The sequence below is a fragment of the Pseudophryne corroboree genome, chromosome 4 (genome assembly GCF_028390025.1).
Source record: "Pseudophryne corroboree isolate aPseCor3 chromosome 4, aPseCor3.hap2, whole genome shotgun sequence".
NCBI lineage: Eukaryota > Metazoa > Chordata > Amphibia > Anura > Myobatrachidae > Pseudophryne > Pseudophryne corroboree.
In genome coordinates, this window is record NC_086447.1 from 908,986,342 (window position 1) to 909,003,735 (window position 17,394).

The window sequence follows — 17,394 nt, forward strand, 5'->3', positions numbered from 1 at the left end:
GAGGCGAAACGCATAGGGTGTAACACACATTGGAGGTCATTCCGACCCGATCTCTTGCTGTAGTTTGTCACAGCGCAGCAGTCGGGTCGGAACTGCGCGTGCGCCGGCGCATGGCAGCCGTCGTTGCATAGCGATAGTCTCTGAGGCAGAGGCGGTCGCTGGGCGGGAGGGCGCTGGACGGCGGCGGGAGAGGTCCGGCCAACGCAGGCGTAGCCGGACCGTTGGGGGGCGGGCCACAGTGGCTACGTGATGTCACACGCAGCCGCTGCGGGCCGGGGAGCGACGAGTAGCTCCCGGCCAGCACGCTAAAGCTGCGCTGGTTGGGAGCTACCCTTGAAGTGCAAAGGCATCGGCGCTGTGCGATGCCTTTGCACTTCTGTGGGGGGGACGGCACTGACATGTGGGGCGGACTAGCCCTGTGCTGGGCGTCCCCCCGCATGTCACTGTGAATGATCGTAGCTGTGCTAAATTTAGCACAGCTACGATCAACTCGGAATGACCCCCAGTATCCACGGAAACAGCTGAATGTCATCCGACTAGTGAGCTCATGCCCATAAGGGTAATAGGTGTGATCGGTACATCCAATTCTCTGTATTGTCGAATTATGTTGTGTATTACATTGCACAAATATATGTATTGTCAAATGTTTTATAAATAATAAAACAATGTATTGTATTTTAATTGAGTCATTTGCTGTTGGGTGAACATGTTGTGTATATAATCATATGTGGTGATCTCCATACGATCGAAAGGGGGGTACTCATAGAGCGATATTCTAAGCTATCTGACTAGATTGCTTAGAATTTGAGCATTATCGCTCCGTGTGTACCCCCCACAGCGATAGCGATGCGCAGCCCCGCGCATCGCTATCGCTGCTGCTAGATTGGGTGAAATGAGCGCCCCCCCCCCCCGTCTCCCCCTGCACGCTCAGCACAGATCGCGCTGTGCTGAGCGGCCCGTCTATGTGGGCCTTAAGTCTGCTGAAGGCTCTACCATGGTATTTTAGAGAACTCTGGGGGTAATTCCAAGTTGATCGCAGCAGGAATTTTTTTTAGCAGTTGGGCAAAACCATGTGCACTGCAGGGGGGGCAGATATAACATGTGCAGAGAGAGTTAGATTTGGGTGTGGTGAGTTCAATCTGCAATCTAATTTGCAGTGTAAAAATAAAGCAGCCAGTATTTACCCTGCACAGAAATAAAATAACCCACCCAAATCTAACTCTCTCTGCACATGTTATATCTGCCCCCCCTGCAGTGCACATGGTTTTGCCCAACTGCTAAAAAATTTCCTGCTGCGATCAACTTGGAATTACCCCCTCTGTCCAGATTTAGTACTATGGGGGTAATTCAGACCTGATCGTAGCAGCAAATTTGTTAGCAGTTGGGAAAAACCATGGGGGGTCATTCCAAGTTGTTCGCTCGTTGCCGATTTTCGCTATGCTGCGATTTGTTGCTAACTGCGCATGCGCATGATAAGCAGCGCGCATGCGCAAAGTTATTTAACTCAAAACTTAGTAGATTTGCTGGTGTTCGTGCGGCGCTTTTCAGTCGCACTGCTGTTCGGTAAATGATTGACAGGAAAGGGGCGTTTCTGGGCGGCAACTCAGCATTTTCACGGCGTTGGCTAAAAAACGCAGGCGTGTCAGGGAAAAACGCGGGAGTGTCTGGAGAAACGGGGGAGTGGCTGGCCGAACGCAGGGCGTGTTTGTGACGTCAAACCAGGAACTAAACGGACTGAGCTGATCGCAGTGTAGAAGTAGGTCTGGAGCTACTCAGAAACTGCAAGGAATTATTTAGTAGCAGATCTGCTAATCTTTCGTTTGCTATTCTGCTAAGGTAAGATTCACTCCCAGAGGGCGGCGGCCTAGCGTGTGCAATGCTGCTAAAAGCAGCTAACGAGCGAACAACTCGGAATGACCCCCCATGTGCACTGCAGGTGGGGCAGATATAACATGTGCAGAGTGCAGAGCACGGGAGTCCTGGTTAGTGATGCTGCTGCCATCTACCAAAACTACCTGGAGCAGAGCTGGACCCGCAAAAGCGGGCGCACACTTGCGCTGCACAGTCACTGTGCGTGAGAGGCTCCAGTCACTCTGAGGCCGGGCCCACACTGCCTATAGCTCAGTGCTCTATCTGGACGAGACAGCTCACATGCCTGCCGGGCACTAAGCGTCATATCCTTGGGGCCCCTCTGATCCTTGGGGCCCGGTACAGGAGTCCCCTTTGACCCCCCTGTTGCTGGCCCTGAGTGTAAGAATAAATCTGTCTAAAATTTGTGGGCTACATGCAAAAGCAGCCACTATTTACCCTGCACAGAAACAATATATATATATATATATATATATATACCTGCTCCCCTTGCACGGCAGCACGGTTTGACCCAGACACAAAGGAACTTGCTTTTTTTGCTTTACTTCCAAACATGAATCAGGTCCAGTATCATCACTACAATGTCACCGTGCAATGATAAACACCACAGAAGGGAGTCGAGGGTTACAGGAAATATCCCGACTCAGGTACTGGGGGAAGGGGCCTAAGACACATCATTGTCCAGATTTTGGCTGCACCCGTAGACTGCATCTTATTCATGAATGTCACCATAATAAATCTGTACCTTTATGCCCTCGATTCTGAAGCCGAGCGTGGCTGTGGAGCTGATGGTCTCCCGCCATGTCATGTAACGCGGTTTGGTGACTGCTCGCTGGCGGTTCTCCTCTTCTGTTGGGGCTTCTGGGTCCACCTCGATCATCTTGACGTACATGTCCTTCCTGAGACTGGGCTTTTTCCTGGCTTTTGTAAGCTCTTCTTCCAAGTAGGTCCTTTATGGAGCAACACAGAGAGACGTCACACTAAACTGTAATACACAGATGGGAAATGAAACTGTACTTGTAATAAATATATATATATATTGGTTGATTGGTTTGCCTGACCTGGCCTTAAACATGGCCGGAAAATTGCATCTGTGGATTTAACGTCATAGCCTACATACAGTGGAGCCATCATTTTGTTCATGAGAATAGTCCATACCTACAAACAGTCTCTATTTAGGCTGGACAGTCCCAATTTGAGGGGACTGTCCCATTTGTCCTGACGGGTGGTATTTAGGTTGCCAGCTGTTGGATTCCCGGGGCACAATATACCGGCGTCGGAATCTCGACACCCGGCATACCGACTCCTTTTCTCCCTCTGGAGGGTCCACGAACCCCTGGAGGGGGGCTCATTTGCGCTGCCCAGCTGTCGGTATGCCGGCGGTTGGGAGCCCGGCCGCCGGCATACCATACTACACCCGTCCTGCCGATGGGAAAAGTTGTGGTACAGTATATTCATGGTGATCAGTGCACGTACTGTGAGAGGAGTCGTAAAGACTTAGGGGTGGCTGAGCACTGTGGGAGTACATAGCAGTCCCCGGGTGCCATGGATTGCCCTGTACGTTTCAGGTCATGCCCCCTTTTTTGTATGGCAGCCGCTGCTGCTAAGCTATTTGGACTAGAACCAATGGTAGGAGGTAAAGAATGCAACAGATACATTCTCAAACTAGTCACATCACTGGAGACTAATAGTAATGACATCACTGGGGTCTCATACTAGTGACATCACTGGGACATCATACTATTTATTTATTATTTATTAACAGTATCTTATGTAGCGCTAGCATATTCCGCTGCGCTTTACAATTGGAAACAACAATGATAAAAAAAACTGGGTAATATATTAATAACAGACCAGTCATAGAGGTAGGAGGGCCCTGCTCGCAAGCTTACAATCTATAGGGAAATAGGCATTGATACACAAGGATAGGTGCTATATATTGCATAATGGTCCACCAGATTGCAAAGGTTCTTGGAGGGCTGCATGATATGGTCACACAGCTATGTTGACCTGGGGTCAGGAGGATGGGAAAGTGATGAACGAGAAAATATGTGGAGGATATGTGTGGACTGTACAGTGAAGATATAACTGGATACAAAGTTTATGACGGTTATGTGGGTGGTTCTGGAACTTGATAAGTTAGCCTGAATAGGAGAGTTTTAAGGGAATGCCTGCAGGTTTGGAGACTAGAGGAGAGTCTGCAGGTTTGGAGACTAGAGGAGAGTCTTATGGTGTGTGTGGTAGGGCATTCCACAGGGTGGGTGTGCGGGCCGAAGAAAGTCCTGCAATCGTGCATGGGAGCGAGTAAGGAGTGTGGATGAGAGACGCAGATATTGTGAAGAGCGAAGAGGTCGGGTTGGGAGATATTTTGAGATAAGTGAAGTGATGTACGTTGGTGTAGTTTGGTTAAAGCCCTTGTGTGCAAGTAAAAGTATTTTATATTGAATATGGTAGAATACCGGTAACTAATGGAGGGACTGTCAGAGTGGATCTGCAGACGATGAACTGGAGCCTCATACTAGTGACATCCCTGGGGCCTCATACTAGTGACATCGCTGGGGACTCAGACTAGTGACATCACTGGGGCCTCATACTAGTGACATCGCTGGGGCCTCATACTAGTGACATCGCTGGGGCCTCATACTAGTGACATCGCTGGGGCCTCATACTAGTGACATCACTGGGGCCTCATACTAGTGACATCGCTGGGGCCTCATACTAGTGACATCGCTGGGGCCTCATACTAGTGACATCACTGGGGCCTCATACTAGTGACATCATACTAGTGACATCGCTGGGGCCTCATACTAGTGACATCACTGGGGCCTCATACTAGTGACATCACTGGGGCCTCATACTAGTGACATCGCTGGGGCCTCATACTAGTGACATCGCTGGGGCCTCATACTAGTGACATCACTGGGGCCTCATACTAGTGACATCACTAGGGCCTCATACTAGTGACATCACTGGGGCCTCATACTAGTGACATCGCTGGGGCCTCATACTAGTGACATCGCTGGGGCCTCATACTAGTGACATCGCTGGGGACTCATACTAGTGAGATCACTGGGGCCTCATACTAGTGACATCACTGGGGCCTCATACTAGTGACATCGCTGGGGCCTCATACTAGTGACATCTCTGGGGCCTCATACTAGTGACATCACTAGGGCCTCATACTAGTGACATCTCTGGGACCTCATACTAGTGACATCGCTGGGGCCTAATACTAGTGACATCACTGGGGCCTCATACTAGTGACATCACTGGGGCCTCATACTAGTGACATCACTAGGGCCTCATACTAGTGACATCACTGGGGCCTCATACTAGTGACATCACTAGGGCCTCATACTAGTGACATCACTGGGGCCTCATACTAGTGACATCACTGGGGCCTCATACTAGTGACATCACTGGGGCCTCATACTAGTGACATCACTGGGGCCTCATACTAGTGACATCACTAGGGCCTCATACTAGTGACATCACTGGGCCTTTTGTAAACCACCATTAAAAAAACACCAAAAAGTGTTGGTTTTACATAATGGCCCTTTAGTAGATCTATTCCCTGATGTCTGCGTCATATATATTTATGGTAGAATACACAATTTGTTCATGAAATTAAGTGCACCCATGAATAACTGATCATAGTGATGCAGGGTTTCTGTTTATCACTGCTCAAAAAATAAATTGAGGATGAAATGCAGCAAAGTGGTTAGTAGTGTCCATGAGGATGAGTGGGTTTACAAATGTCCCTGTATCTCTCTATGGGGCCGATGTACTGTACTAAGCCTTGGAGAGTGATAAACATGGAGAGAGATAAACTACTAACAAATCAGCTCCTGTGGTTTTTCAAACACAACCTGTAATGTGACAGTTAGGAGCTGATTGTCAGGTACTTTATTTCTCTCCAAGGCTTAGTACATCTCCCCCTGTGACTTTAGTGATAAATTAATCTTCTTATGTTTCTCTTTAACATACTGTGGTGATATTGTCTGTAGACCGTTACAGCGAATGAAATGTGATTCAATGACTGCGCAGTGGGGCGACTTGGTGTCCTGCGTCAGCGAACGCAACCTTCTGACCTTTGCACCTGGTTAGGATATCTGCAGGACATGGAAACAATGCTGGAAATCACAGCCATTCTGTCCAACAGAACAGAAACTACCTCAGTCCACCATTTCCACGTGTGCTAAGGTCTCGCTAGCTGAGGACTGCTTCTCGTGGCGGTCTGTACGGAAGGACGGGGTGTGTGCCTTATTGTCCGTGTCCTTTGGATAGGGTATTGTCGACAATGGAAAATGTAGGGAGATGTATTTAGCACACAACAATAGCCTGTGTAATTACACTAACGAGGAAGGAGTTTCCGTAGAACAAACAGGAAGAGGGCCTGGGGGGCCGAGCAGATAAGTAACAGCCCAGAGGAAAGGCTGTCACGTTATAACTGCACAGCATAGGTCAAGGTCCTGTCAGATTTATATTACACCTGTCTGACCGGGCGTATGTATATATTTATAATATACATCTATAATGTACAAGGCCCGGTCCAACTCTGCTTTTACACAACGCCTCCGCATCCCCCGGTTAGCGAGGAATGAGACGTAGGCTAAAATATAGATATGGGCAAACTCTTGTATGTAATATCTGTTCAAACACAAAGCTATGATCTCATGCCAATAATCGGTGAGGTCTGATAACATCACTTCCGTAATGGTGCATTATAATTATAATAATGTTATTTATATAGCAGTTTTGGATATTACAGTCTCCTTTGATTTCTTTGACTAATATAGAAGGAAATATTATTATTTGTGTACTTCTCTAGAATGCCTTTGGGGGAGCAAGGGGTGGGGAGAGATACAGCTCTGGGAGAGATTTACTAAGCCTCGGAGAGTGATAAAAAGTACCAACTAATCAGCTCCTAACTGCCATATTACAGGCTGTGTTTGTAAAATGACAGTTAGGAGCTTGTTGGTTGGTACTTTATCTCTCTCCTCTTCATCTCTCTCCAAGGGGTCTATTCATGAAGCAGTGAAAAGTGTGGAGAAGTAAACCAGTAGAGAAGTTGCCCATGGCAACCAATCAGTGTTGAGGTAACATTTTTAAAATGCATTCTGTAAAATTATATGCAGCAGCTGATTGGTTGCCATGGGCAACTTCTCCACTGGCTCACTTCTCCACACTTTTCACTTATTCTATTCATGGGTGCGGGTGGGGGCTCAGTGTGTATTAGAGACTGTGGTTGGACAGCGCAGGGATGCAGATATCACACATGTACAGAGCTTCCTCCCGTCTATATATACGGCGCACACCCACGCCCTGACAGGCCTCTGACAGCTCCATTAACCCTCCCCATGCTGTACTGCGCTATCCCAGCTAGCATGGGCCGACACCTGAACATACTCTACACTGCTGTGAGGGAACGATAAATCTGTCTGGAGCAAAATAATAAATACCTGAATAAAAACCAGAGGAGAAATTAAGGGGGACATTTACTAAGCAGTGATAAAAGCGGAGAAGTGAGCCAGTGGAGAAGTTGCCCATGGCAACCAATCAGCACTGACATAACATCTATCATTTGCATACTGTAAAATGATACAGAGCTGCTGATTGGTTGATGGCGAAATTTCTCCACTGACTCACTTCTCTGCTCTTATCACTGCTTAGTAAATGTCCCCCTAAGTCCTTACTAAACGAGAGCAAGAACGTACAGAGATCTGTCCACACGGAGTGAAACTACAGTACTGAGCGGCCCCTTATTTACAGAGACCGTTATAGTTGTGTCCTTGGGAGTTTGTGTATGCTGGCTAAGTGCACAGTGCCACCTCCTTAGCTTTGTACACTGGACGGCATTGCATCCGTTTTCAGTCATTATGTATGTATGTGCATAGTACAACTTCTAATGTTATGTATGTTAGATGTATGTGTAGGTATATGTTGGGAAGACGTATGCTTGGTTCAGGCTCATTATATGGGCCCTCCCTCACGTACAGTCACTGCCGCTCCCATCTCCCGCACAGACGCTACCGCTCCCACCTCCCGCACAGTCGCTGCCGCTCCCATCTCCCGCACAGTCACTGCCGCTCCCACCTTCTGCACTGCCGCTCCCACCTCCACTCCCACCTCCCGCAAAGTCACTGCTGCTCCCACCTCCCGCACAGACGCTGCTGCTCCCACCTCTAGCACAGTCGCTGCCACGCTCAACTCCCATACAGTTACTGCCGCTCCCACCTCCTGCACTGCCACTCCCACCTCCCGCAGTTACTGCCGCTCCCACCCCCTGCACTGCCGCTCCCACCTCCCGCACAGTCACTGCCGCTCCCACCTCCTGCACTGCCGCTCCCACCTCCCGCACAGACGCTGCTGCTCCAACCTCCCGCACAGTCGCTGCCACTCCCACCTTCTGCACTGCCGCTCCCACCTCTACTCCCACCTCCCACACAGTCACTGTCGCTCTGACCTCCCGCACAGTCACTGCCGCTTCCACCTCCTGCACTGCCGCTCCCACCTCTACTCCCACCTCCCGCACAGTCACTGTCGCTCTGACCTCCCGCACAGTCACTGCCGCTCCCATCTCCTGCACTGCCGCTCCCACCTCCCGCACAGACGCTGCTGCTCCAACCTCCCGCACAGTCCCTGCCACTCCCACCTCCCGCACAGTCACTGCCGCTCCCACCTCCTGCACTGCCGCTCCCACCTCCCACACAGTCACTGCCGCTCCCACCTTCTGCACTGCCGCTCCCACCTCTACTCCCACCTCCCGCACAGTCACTGTCGCTCTGACCTCCCGCACAGTCACTGACGCTCCCACCTCCTGCACTGCCGCTCCCACCTCCCGCACAGATGCTGCTGCTCCAACCTCCCGCACAGTCCCTGCCACTCCCACCTCCCGCACAGTCACTGCCGCTCCCACCTTCTGCACTGTCGCTCCCACCTCTACTCCCACCTCCCGCACAGTCACTGTCGCTCCCACCTCCCGCACAGTCACTGCCGCTCCCACCTCCTGCACTGCCGCTCCCACCTCCCGCACAGACGCTGCTGCTCCAACCTCCCGCACAGTCGCTGCCACTCCCATCTCCCGCACAGTCACTGCCGCTCCCACCTTCTGCACTGCCGCTCCCACCTCTACTCCCACCTCTCGCACAGTCACTGTCACTCCCACCTCCCGCACAGTCACTGCCGCTCCCACCTACCGCACAGTCGCTGCCGCTCCAACCTCCTGCACAGTCACTGCCGCTCCCACCTCCCGCACAGTCACTGCCGCTCCCACCTCCTGCACTGCCGCTCCCACCTCCCGCACAGACGCTGCTGCTCCAACCTCCCGCACAGTCGCTGCCACTCCCATCTCCCGCACAGTCACTGCCGCTCCCACCTTCTGCACTGCCGCTCCCACCTCTACTCCCACCTCTCGCACAGTCACTGTCACTCCCACCTCCCGCACAGTCACTGCCGCACCCACCTACCGCACAGTCGCTGCCGCTCCAACCTCCTGCACAGTCACTGCCGCTCCCACCTCCCGCACAGTCACTGTCGCTCCCACCTTCCGCACAGTCACTGCCGCTCCCACCTCCCGCACAGTCACTGTCGCTCCCACCTTCCGCACAGTCACTGCCGCTCCCACCTCCCGCACAGTCACTGTCGCTCCCACCTTCCGCACAGTCACTGCCGCTCCCACCTCCCGCACAGTCACTGTCGCTCCCACCTTCCGCACAGTCACTGCCGCTCCCACCTCCTGCACAGTCGCTGCCGCTCCAACCTCCCGCACATTTCCATGTCGCTCCCACCTCCCGCACAGTCGCTGCCGCTCCAACCTCCCGCACAGTCGCTGCTGGCTGTTAGCATTACCATAGGAGCATATTTGCGGTCCGGGTACTTTGCAAACATGTCTCCTCTCCAGTGACGGTGGGGACTGTCCAGAATTTGGCTCCATTTGGCTCAGCAGTGGCATGTGGGAAAAGGCACCGGCTAAAGCCAGCTGACGGAAGCGGACGGCACATTCGGCTCAGCAGCGCCTGCTCTATTATGCTGTGTAAAAAGGTGCGCAACCCAGGGGTCTTCATGTTCTGAACTTGAACCCGTATGTGCTGTCAACATTTATGCTGTCAACAGTTAGTATGTCGACTGCATAATGCCGACACAGTAGTAACATTATATAAGGTCTTTTAACTGTGTCTGTATTATCATTTAAACAGGATAGCAAAGCATCGTGTTTAAAGTTACGATGGCGCAACAGTTAACACAGTTGAAATAACATTATGACGGTGCCTGCATTATACTGCCGACATCTTAGCTGTCGACAGCAGAAAGGTTGACAATATAACTACAGACGTGTGCTCATACGTTATTGGTGCAGCTAGTTCTGTTGTACTTTACATACAGTCACGCATGGCTTTATTTTCACACTGCAAATGCACAGTACCAATTTAAACATGCTTGGGATAGACACAAGGGCAGGGGTGTGGTGTCACTTGGGGTAAAGGGGGGTTCAGTGACACCTGAGGCGCTGAAAGTTCCCCCTGCACCGCCCTAGTGACGCCACTGCATAAGGATAGCCTTAAAAAGGATTAAGGTCATTACAAGGTTAAAATGCGGCAGGTAGATGGTCAGTGTGGCCATCAAATTCTATACTGCTGTGTTACCACCTATCTTGAACCATGTGCTCGATGCATTTTTGCAGCTATGATAAAATAATCGAGAATTGCTTCCTACTAAGGATTTGTTATTTTTAGAACCCAGATGAAAGCATAAATTATTCCTATGGACCAAATTTCATACCAAATTGCATACCATTTCCTATTTTTCTTTTTGGCTACCAGCAGACATCTCAGCGTTGTTACCATCACGCCATTTACTATTTTTCTGCTCATTCAAGCCACCTACACTTAAGAGCACCACCACACCTGAATCCCCACACGGTGACAAAGTGTCAAATAAAATACTGCGAAATCGGGATCCACAAATTTACTGGTGCTGCTTGTGTGGCACCGAAACTCCAGACAGAAGATGACCGACATCGGCCTTCATCTTTGAAACACACTTATAGGTCACAATGTGCAGCTAAAGTGATCTGTCCACAGCATTGAATTACTCAATCTTATCCAATTTGGCCACCAAAGTAAGTGGCTCTATTGTAGTGTTGGTGGCAGATAGCTCTAGCATAGTGTTGGTGGCAGCTCTATCATATTGTTGGTGGTAGCTCTATCGTAGTGTTGGCAGCTCTATCGTAGAGTTGGTGGCAGCTCTATCACATGTTGGCAGCTCTATCGTAGTGTTGGTGGCAGCTCTATTGTAGTGTTGGTGGAAACTCTATCGTAGTGTTGGCAGCTCTATCGTAGTGTTGCTGGCAGCTCTATAGTAGTGTTGCTGGCAGCTCTATCGTAGTGTTGATGGCAGCTCTATCGTAGTGTTGGTGTCACCTCTATCGTAGTGTTGGCAGCTCTGTCATAGTGTTGGTGGCAGCTCTGTCATAGTGTTGGTGGCAGCTCTATCGTAGTGTTGGTGGCAGCTCTATCGTAGTGTTGGTGGCAACTCTATCGTAGTGTTGGCAGCTCTATCATAGTGTTGGTGACAGCTCTATCGTAGTGTTAGTGGCAGCTCTATCATAGTGTTGGTGGCAGCTCTATCAGAGAGTTGGTGGCAGCTCTATGATAGCGTTGGTGGCAGCTCTATTGTAGAGTTGGTGGCACCTCTATCGTATGCTGGTGGCAAATCTATCGTAGTGTTGGTGGCAGCTCTATCAGAGAGTTGGTGGCAGCTCTATGATAGCGTTGGTGGCAGCTCTATTGTAGAGTTGGTGGCACCTCTATCGTATGCTGGTGGCAAATCTATCGTAGTGTTGGTGGCAGCTCTATTGTAGCTCTGGTGGCAGCTCTATTGTAGTGTTGGTAGCAGATCTATCATAGCATTGGTGGTAGCTCAATTGTAGGGTTGGTGGCCACCATAACCCTATCTCTCTGATCCCTACCTCTAAAATATGATCCCTACCTATACTGGCAGGCCTTTCTAAGATCTAACCTGAAACCCGCCCTGACCACTGCAGTATGAGTTGTGTAGATGTTAAACATGTCTCACCTGACACCCATCTTGCAATCCATGACGCAGGGGCTCTCAAACTCAGAGAGCAGATCATCCATCTGGTTGTACCTCTCCCCATCTTTCAGGACGTCCCCGTGGTAGGCAGGAACGTACGGCCTCAGCACATCGCTCATCAGCTGGCTCAGGCACTTCTGCTCACAATCACAGTGCTTCTTCAGGATCTTACCATTGGCTGCAGACTTAAAACTACCTGGGAATCACGGGAAAACAAAGACATTCAGCTAGATCCTTTTTAGCACTGGCTTCTCTGTATATCACAATGTAGTAGCACATCTTTGTCTATACACTGTGGTGGAAACCATTTTGTTGGATCGCAACTTACAGTTAAGTCACTACTTCTTATACCAATGACAAACTGCATTCACATAAACATTGGTTTAGCCCCCCCAAATATGGTGACTGGAAGGGCCCAAGTGATGTCCCTGATTCCTGGTTCAGCTGACAAAATGGCCGCCTCCACTGTGTGTAGAAAGCAGGTGCGAGGTAATATATTAGGATGTGGCACCTGCATGTCCTGCCAGCTGTACCCAGGGGTATTTCTTCTTGAACGACATAACAAAGGGCGACCAGTGTACCATGTTCTTGATCTTTCTCCATGATTTGCTCTGCAAAACAGAACATGGGAAAACATTAGGCTCTGCAGCGGCATTCAGACGTCGGCAGAAGTCACCACGGTGGGTGATAGAGTGTTAGCTTCTCGACAAACCTTGCACACAGTAACTGCTATGGTGAAACTTATGAACAAAGTCTAAACACAGGAACTCTATTGAAAAGCACAGAATAACGAAAGTCCTCTAATTTATTCATAATGTGACTTTATTTACTGTACAATGAGCATTTCAATTACTGGTCAAATGCATTTATGTCTGTCACAGACAAATGGTCAGCATGCCATCGGTCATGTGACCGACGCCGGACTCCGAACACCACTCGGGGGACCGGCGCCGGAACACCAACAGCTGACATCCTGTCCGAACACCACTCGGGGGTCCGGCGCCGGAACACCAACAGCTGACATCCTGAAGGTAAGTATCGATGACACTGTCAGGGTTAGGGCCGGGGTGTGTGTGTTAGGGTTAGGCACTAGGGGAGCTAGGGTTAGGCACTAGGGTGGGTTGCCGTAGCCTCCACCAACCGACAGTTGGCCCTAGCCACCACCTCAGGAGGGTTAGGGTAGGGGAATGGTGGTGTTTGCTGGGGGGAAATACCCAGTGTAGGACTGGAGCATGAAGGGCCCACCGGGGGAATGCAGTTATAGGGGCCCATACTTAGGGGTGTGGCCAGCCTACAAAGGGGGTGTGGCCAGCCTCCACAGAGGCTTGAAATACACAATAGTTTAGTGCAGTGTAATGCGACATATCTACCTATAGGGGGTCATTCCGAGTTGTTCGCTCGCAAGCTGCTTTTAGCAGCTTTGCACACGCTAAGCCGCCGCCTACTGGGAGTGAATCTTAGCTTATCAAAATTGCGAACGAAAGATTTGCAATATTGCGATAAGACATCTCTGTGCAGTTTCTGAGTAACTCGAGACTTACTCGGCATCTGCGATCAGTTCAGTGCTTGTCGTTCCTGGTTTGACGTCACAAACACACCCAGCGTTCGCCCAGACACTCCTCCGTTTCTCCAGCCACTCCCGCGTTTTTCCCAGAAACTGTAGCGTTTTTTCGCACACACCCATAAAACGGCCAGTTTCCGCCCAGAAACACCCACTTCCTGTCAATCACATTACGATCACCAGAACGAAGAAAAAACCGTGAGTAAAATTCCTAACTGCATAGTAAATTTACTTGGCGCAGTCGCAGTGCGGACATTGCGCATGCGCACTAAGCGGAAAATCGCTGCGATGCGAAGAAATTTACCGAGCGAACAACTCGGAATGACCCCCATAATACAAGTGCACAGTCTGGAACCCGATTCCTAGAGGAAGGAGTGGGCCCTCAGGCAGTGGGGCCTACCAGTGGTTTCCCTGGTACCCCTGTGCGCCAGTCCGACCCTGGAAATACCACTGGGATAACATACCGAACCCAGACAAATATGTACTGCACTTTCAAGGCGCTGTACGGTACAGATGACAAGATAACAGGGCAAACAATGTCAATTGGGGCACAAATTCTACATTTTATACCCTAGTAACAACAATAAGTAAAACAAACACTATTTACAAATCGCCGGCTTGCATACTGCATCATTAATTATAATCACGATGAAAGAGCGAGTATTAGACTCCTCATTTCATTATAATCCCCCGCCGCACAGATGTTTAGTGTATCTGTACAGCTGGCACATATATGATCTAACTGACATGAGCGATAGCGGGTAACCGGACACACCACCGCAAATCCTGACCATGGGCAATCATTATAATAGCCAACGTTCTAAGACTTGACTGACAACCGCACATTTATACCGCCGCACTGTTTATGCAATATGAAGATCTTTCAGAGAAAAGAGAATTAGCAATACGAGAGAATGAGAAAGAAGATCTATAATGTACGGCATATAAAATACCTTCAAAGAGCACATAACAAAATAATGACATCAATTACACCACAAGTACCAAATAAAGAAATGTAGCAGCGTACAGAGTGCAACTCCAAACAGCCAGGATACAGCGGAGATTAAAGGCTGAGCCTCGGAGGAAAGCACGCAGAGAATAATAGCGGCCTGGGGATGTAACGCAGCATGGAATGTGCTTCCCCCCTGTATGCAGGAAACCACGGGCTGGCTGTGTTACATCACCTCTCCTGTGCGACCCGATGTACACAGTGTACTCAGCGATGTACGCAAGCATTAGGCCATCCAAATATGGGATATTTACTCACAGGCTGCAGCATCCCCAGGACGCGGCTCCTCCACGCAATGGAAAAGAATTGGGGGCTTATTTATCAAACTCTCCTCGCTCGATAATCATGCGTAAACAAGAGTTTATTATGGGGGGAGATGTACTAAGCCCCGGAGTGTGATAAAGCGGCGAGAGATAAAGTACCGGCCAATCACCATGTTACAGGCTGGGTTTGAAAAATGACAGTTCAGAGCTGATTGGTTGGTACTTTATCTCTCTCCACTTTATCACTATCCAAGACGGTATCCGGTCTCTAGGTCGACCACACTTAGGTTGACAGTCACTAGGGTCAACATGACAAAAGGTCAACAAGAGTTTTTTCACGATTTTTTAAAATTATTTTAACTTTTTCATATTTTATGTTCCACGTGGACTAAGATTGGGAACGGTAACCTGGGCCGAGCGCAGCTGTGGCAGAGCGAGGCAACTTGCTTCGCTCGCCATGGGAGGGGACATGGGGGGGTCATTGTGACCCGTTCGCTCGCTGCTGTTTGACGCAGCCGAGCGAACAGGTCTCTACTGCGCATGCACCGGCGCATGCCAGACATCCGAAGGCCGTAGCAGGGCTGCGATCGCCTCTGCCTGATTGACAGGCAGAGGCGGTCGCTGGGCGGGAGGAGGCGGAACGGCGGCGCTTGGCTGCCGTTTCGTGGGAGCGGTCCGGCCAATGCAGGTGTGGCCGGACCGAACGGGGGATGGGCCGCAGCGGCTGCGGGCCGGGGAGCGATGAGTAGCTCCCGGCCAGCACGCTAAAGCTGCACTGGCCGGGAGCTACTCTTGAAGTGCAAAGGCATCGCCGCTGTGTGATGCCTTTGCACTTCTGCGTGGGGGGGGGGGAAAGCCGGCACTGACATGCGGGGCGGGGTAGCTCTGTGCTGGGTGTCCCCCCGCATGTCAGTGTGAATGATCGTAGCTGTGCTAAATTTATCACAGCTACGATCATCTCGGAATGACCCCCATGGTGCACTAATTGGGGTTCCCGGTCACTCTATGGAGAAAACGACACAAACATTTTTTTAAAAACCTCATGTCAACATTTTGTCATGTCCACCTTGCTCAGGTCGACCTATTTTGGGTGTTGACTTAGTTACTGTCGACCAATAGCATAGGTGTGCGCAGGGGGGGTGCCTGGTGCGCACAGGCACCCCCTAATGTCTGGCACCCCGAGCTCACATGCCTGATGCAGCGATAACTGAGCAGGCTGATTACTGGCCCCTCTGCGCTGCACCCTGTCAGGACTGCATTACTGACCGGACGCCTGGGTTAATCAAGGGTGCCATTGACACCGGCTTTCAAATTCCCAGCTCCATCTCCATGTACAAAAACAGCGTGATGTGATTACGTCATGCTGCTCACATGCCCACCCGCCACATGCCCACCTCCCTTCTTCTATGCTATGCCAACGCCAGCCATTGATGAGGATCAGCATGCAGCCAGCGTTCCTCTTAGGAAGACAAATTCAATACTGGCAGGCGGCTGGCAGCAGCATTGACAAATCACTCGCTTTTCCAGCAGCAGCAGTACTGGTCTGCGACTGTCAGTGTCAGTGAGTGACTGACTTGTAAGTAAGCTGCTGCAGCTTGCAGGGGAAAGAGAGGGGGAGCCAGACCAGGCTGAGGAGGAGCAGTGTAATTGCAGTGAGTGCCATCAGGGGTGTTTGTTTGGTGCACCCCATAACATCTGACAATGTATCTGCTTTATTAGGATTGGTACAAGGGTGGATATTTTATATTGCGTTGACCGTCAATAGATGGTGCTAGACACGCCCAAAAGGCGGTGGTAGACACACCCCTCCGATGGTGCACCCCCTAATAAAATGTGCTGCGCACGCCTATGACCAATAGTCATCGACCTAGACACTGTCGACCTAAGTGTGATCGTCCCTATGAACCACACCCATCCAAGGCTTAGTACATCTGCCTCTATGTGTCATTTTCTCAGATATGCACGGGACCTAAGTATGAACGCGCCAACACAGGAGACATCGCAAATATTTCCTGCGCTAAGACCTGCATCGTATTGCACTGTTGTCCCAAGGGCCCCCAGCACCTTTCTACGGTCACTTTAAAAATGTTCTACGTATCAAGCCTGCGGGAACTAACGCCGTGTTCAGATTGTGTTAGCCCATTCCTGCCTATGGGAAGAGGGTCCAGAGCGCGACGGGGGCTCCTCCTCCAGCCCTCACAGCGCACAAGGGTGACCTTAGCCTCTAATCTATAGAATACACCGGCTCCTCCTGCACATACATATTGACGTAAAGTAAGTCAACAGTTACACGTTGCATTATGAATACATACTTAGCGACATATTATCTCAAATTTTGATAAAAATACACTTTAAGGTGGAATGTATCAAGCCTTGTGGGGGAGTAGTTGCGCAATCAAGGGAGCAACGGGGAAATGTCTCTTCTGCAGGGCAGGAACGCAGAAATTGTGGCCGTACATTGTGAAATATATCAGTGTATGGCTCCATTATCTGATGGTCGATATCAGTCTGTCAGATGTCACAGTATCAAACCTCGGAGAGATAAAGTACCAACCAACCAGCTCCTGTCATTTTTCTAGCACAGCCTGTAACACGGC

At 50.2% G+C, this 17,394-nt stretch overlaps 1 protein-coding gene across 1 annotated transcript in view; it reads right to left on the reverse strand.

The window, feature by feature from the left end:
* Positions 1-17,394, reverse strand: part of ITPKB (inositol-trisphosphate 3-kinase B) — a 163,016-nt gene that overhangs the window by 32,067 nt on the left and 113,555 nt on the right. Inside the window, exons 3-5 of the mRNA XM_063918946.1 lie at positions 12,476-12,575; positions 11,947-12,160; positions 2,615-2,819 (exon numbers count right to left, since the gene is read on the reverse strand). Coding sequence (XP_063775016.1) covers positions 2,615-2,819; positions 11,947-12,160; positions 12,476-12,575 — 519 coding nt within the window. The remainder of the gene's footprint in view (positions 1-2,614; positions 2,820-11,946; positions 12,161-12,475; positions 12,576-17,394) is intronic.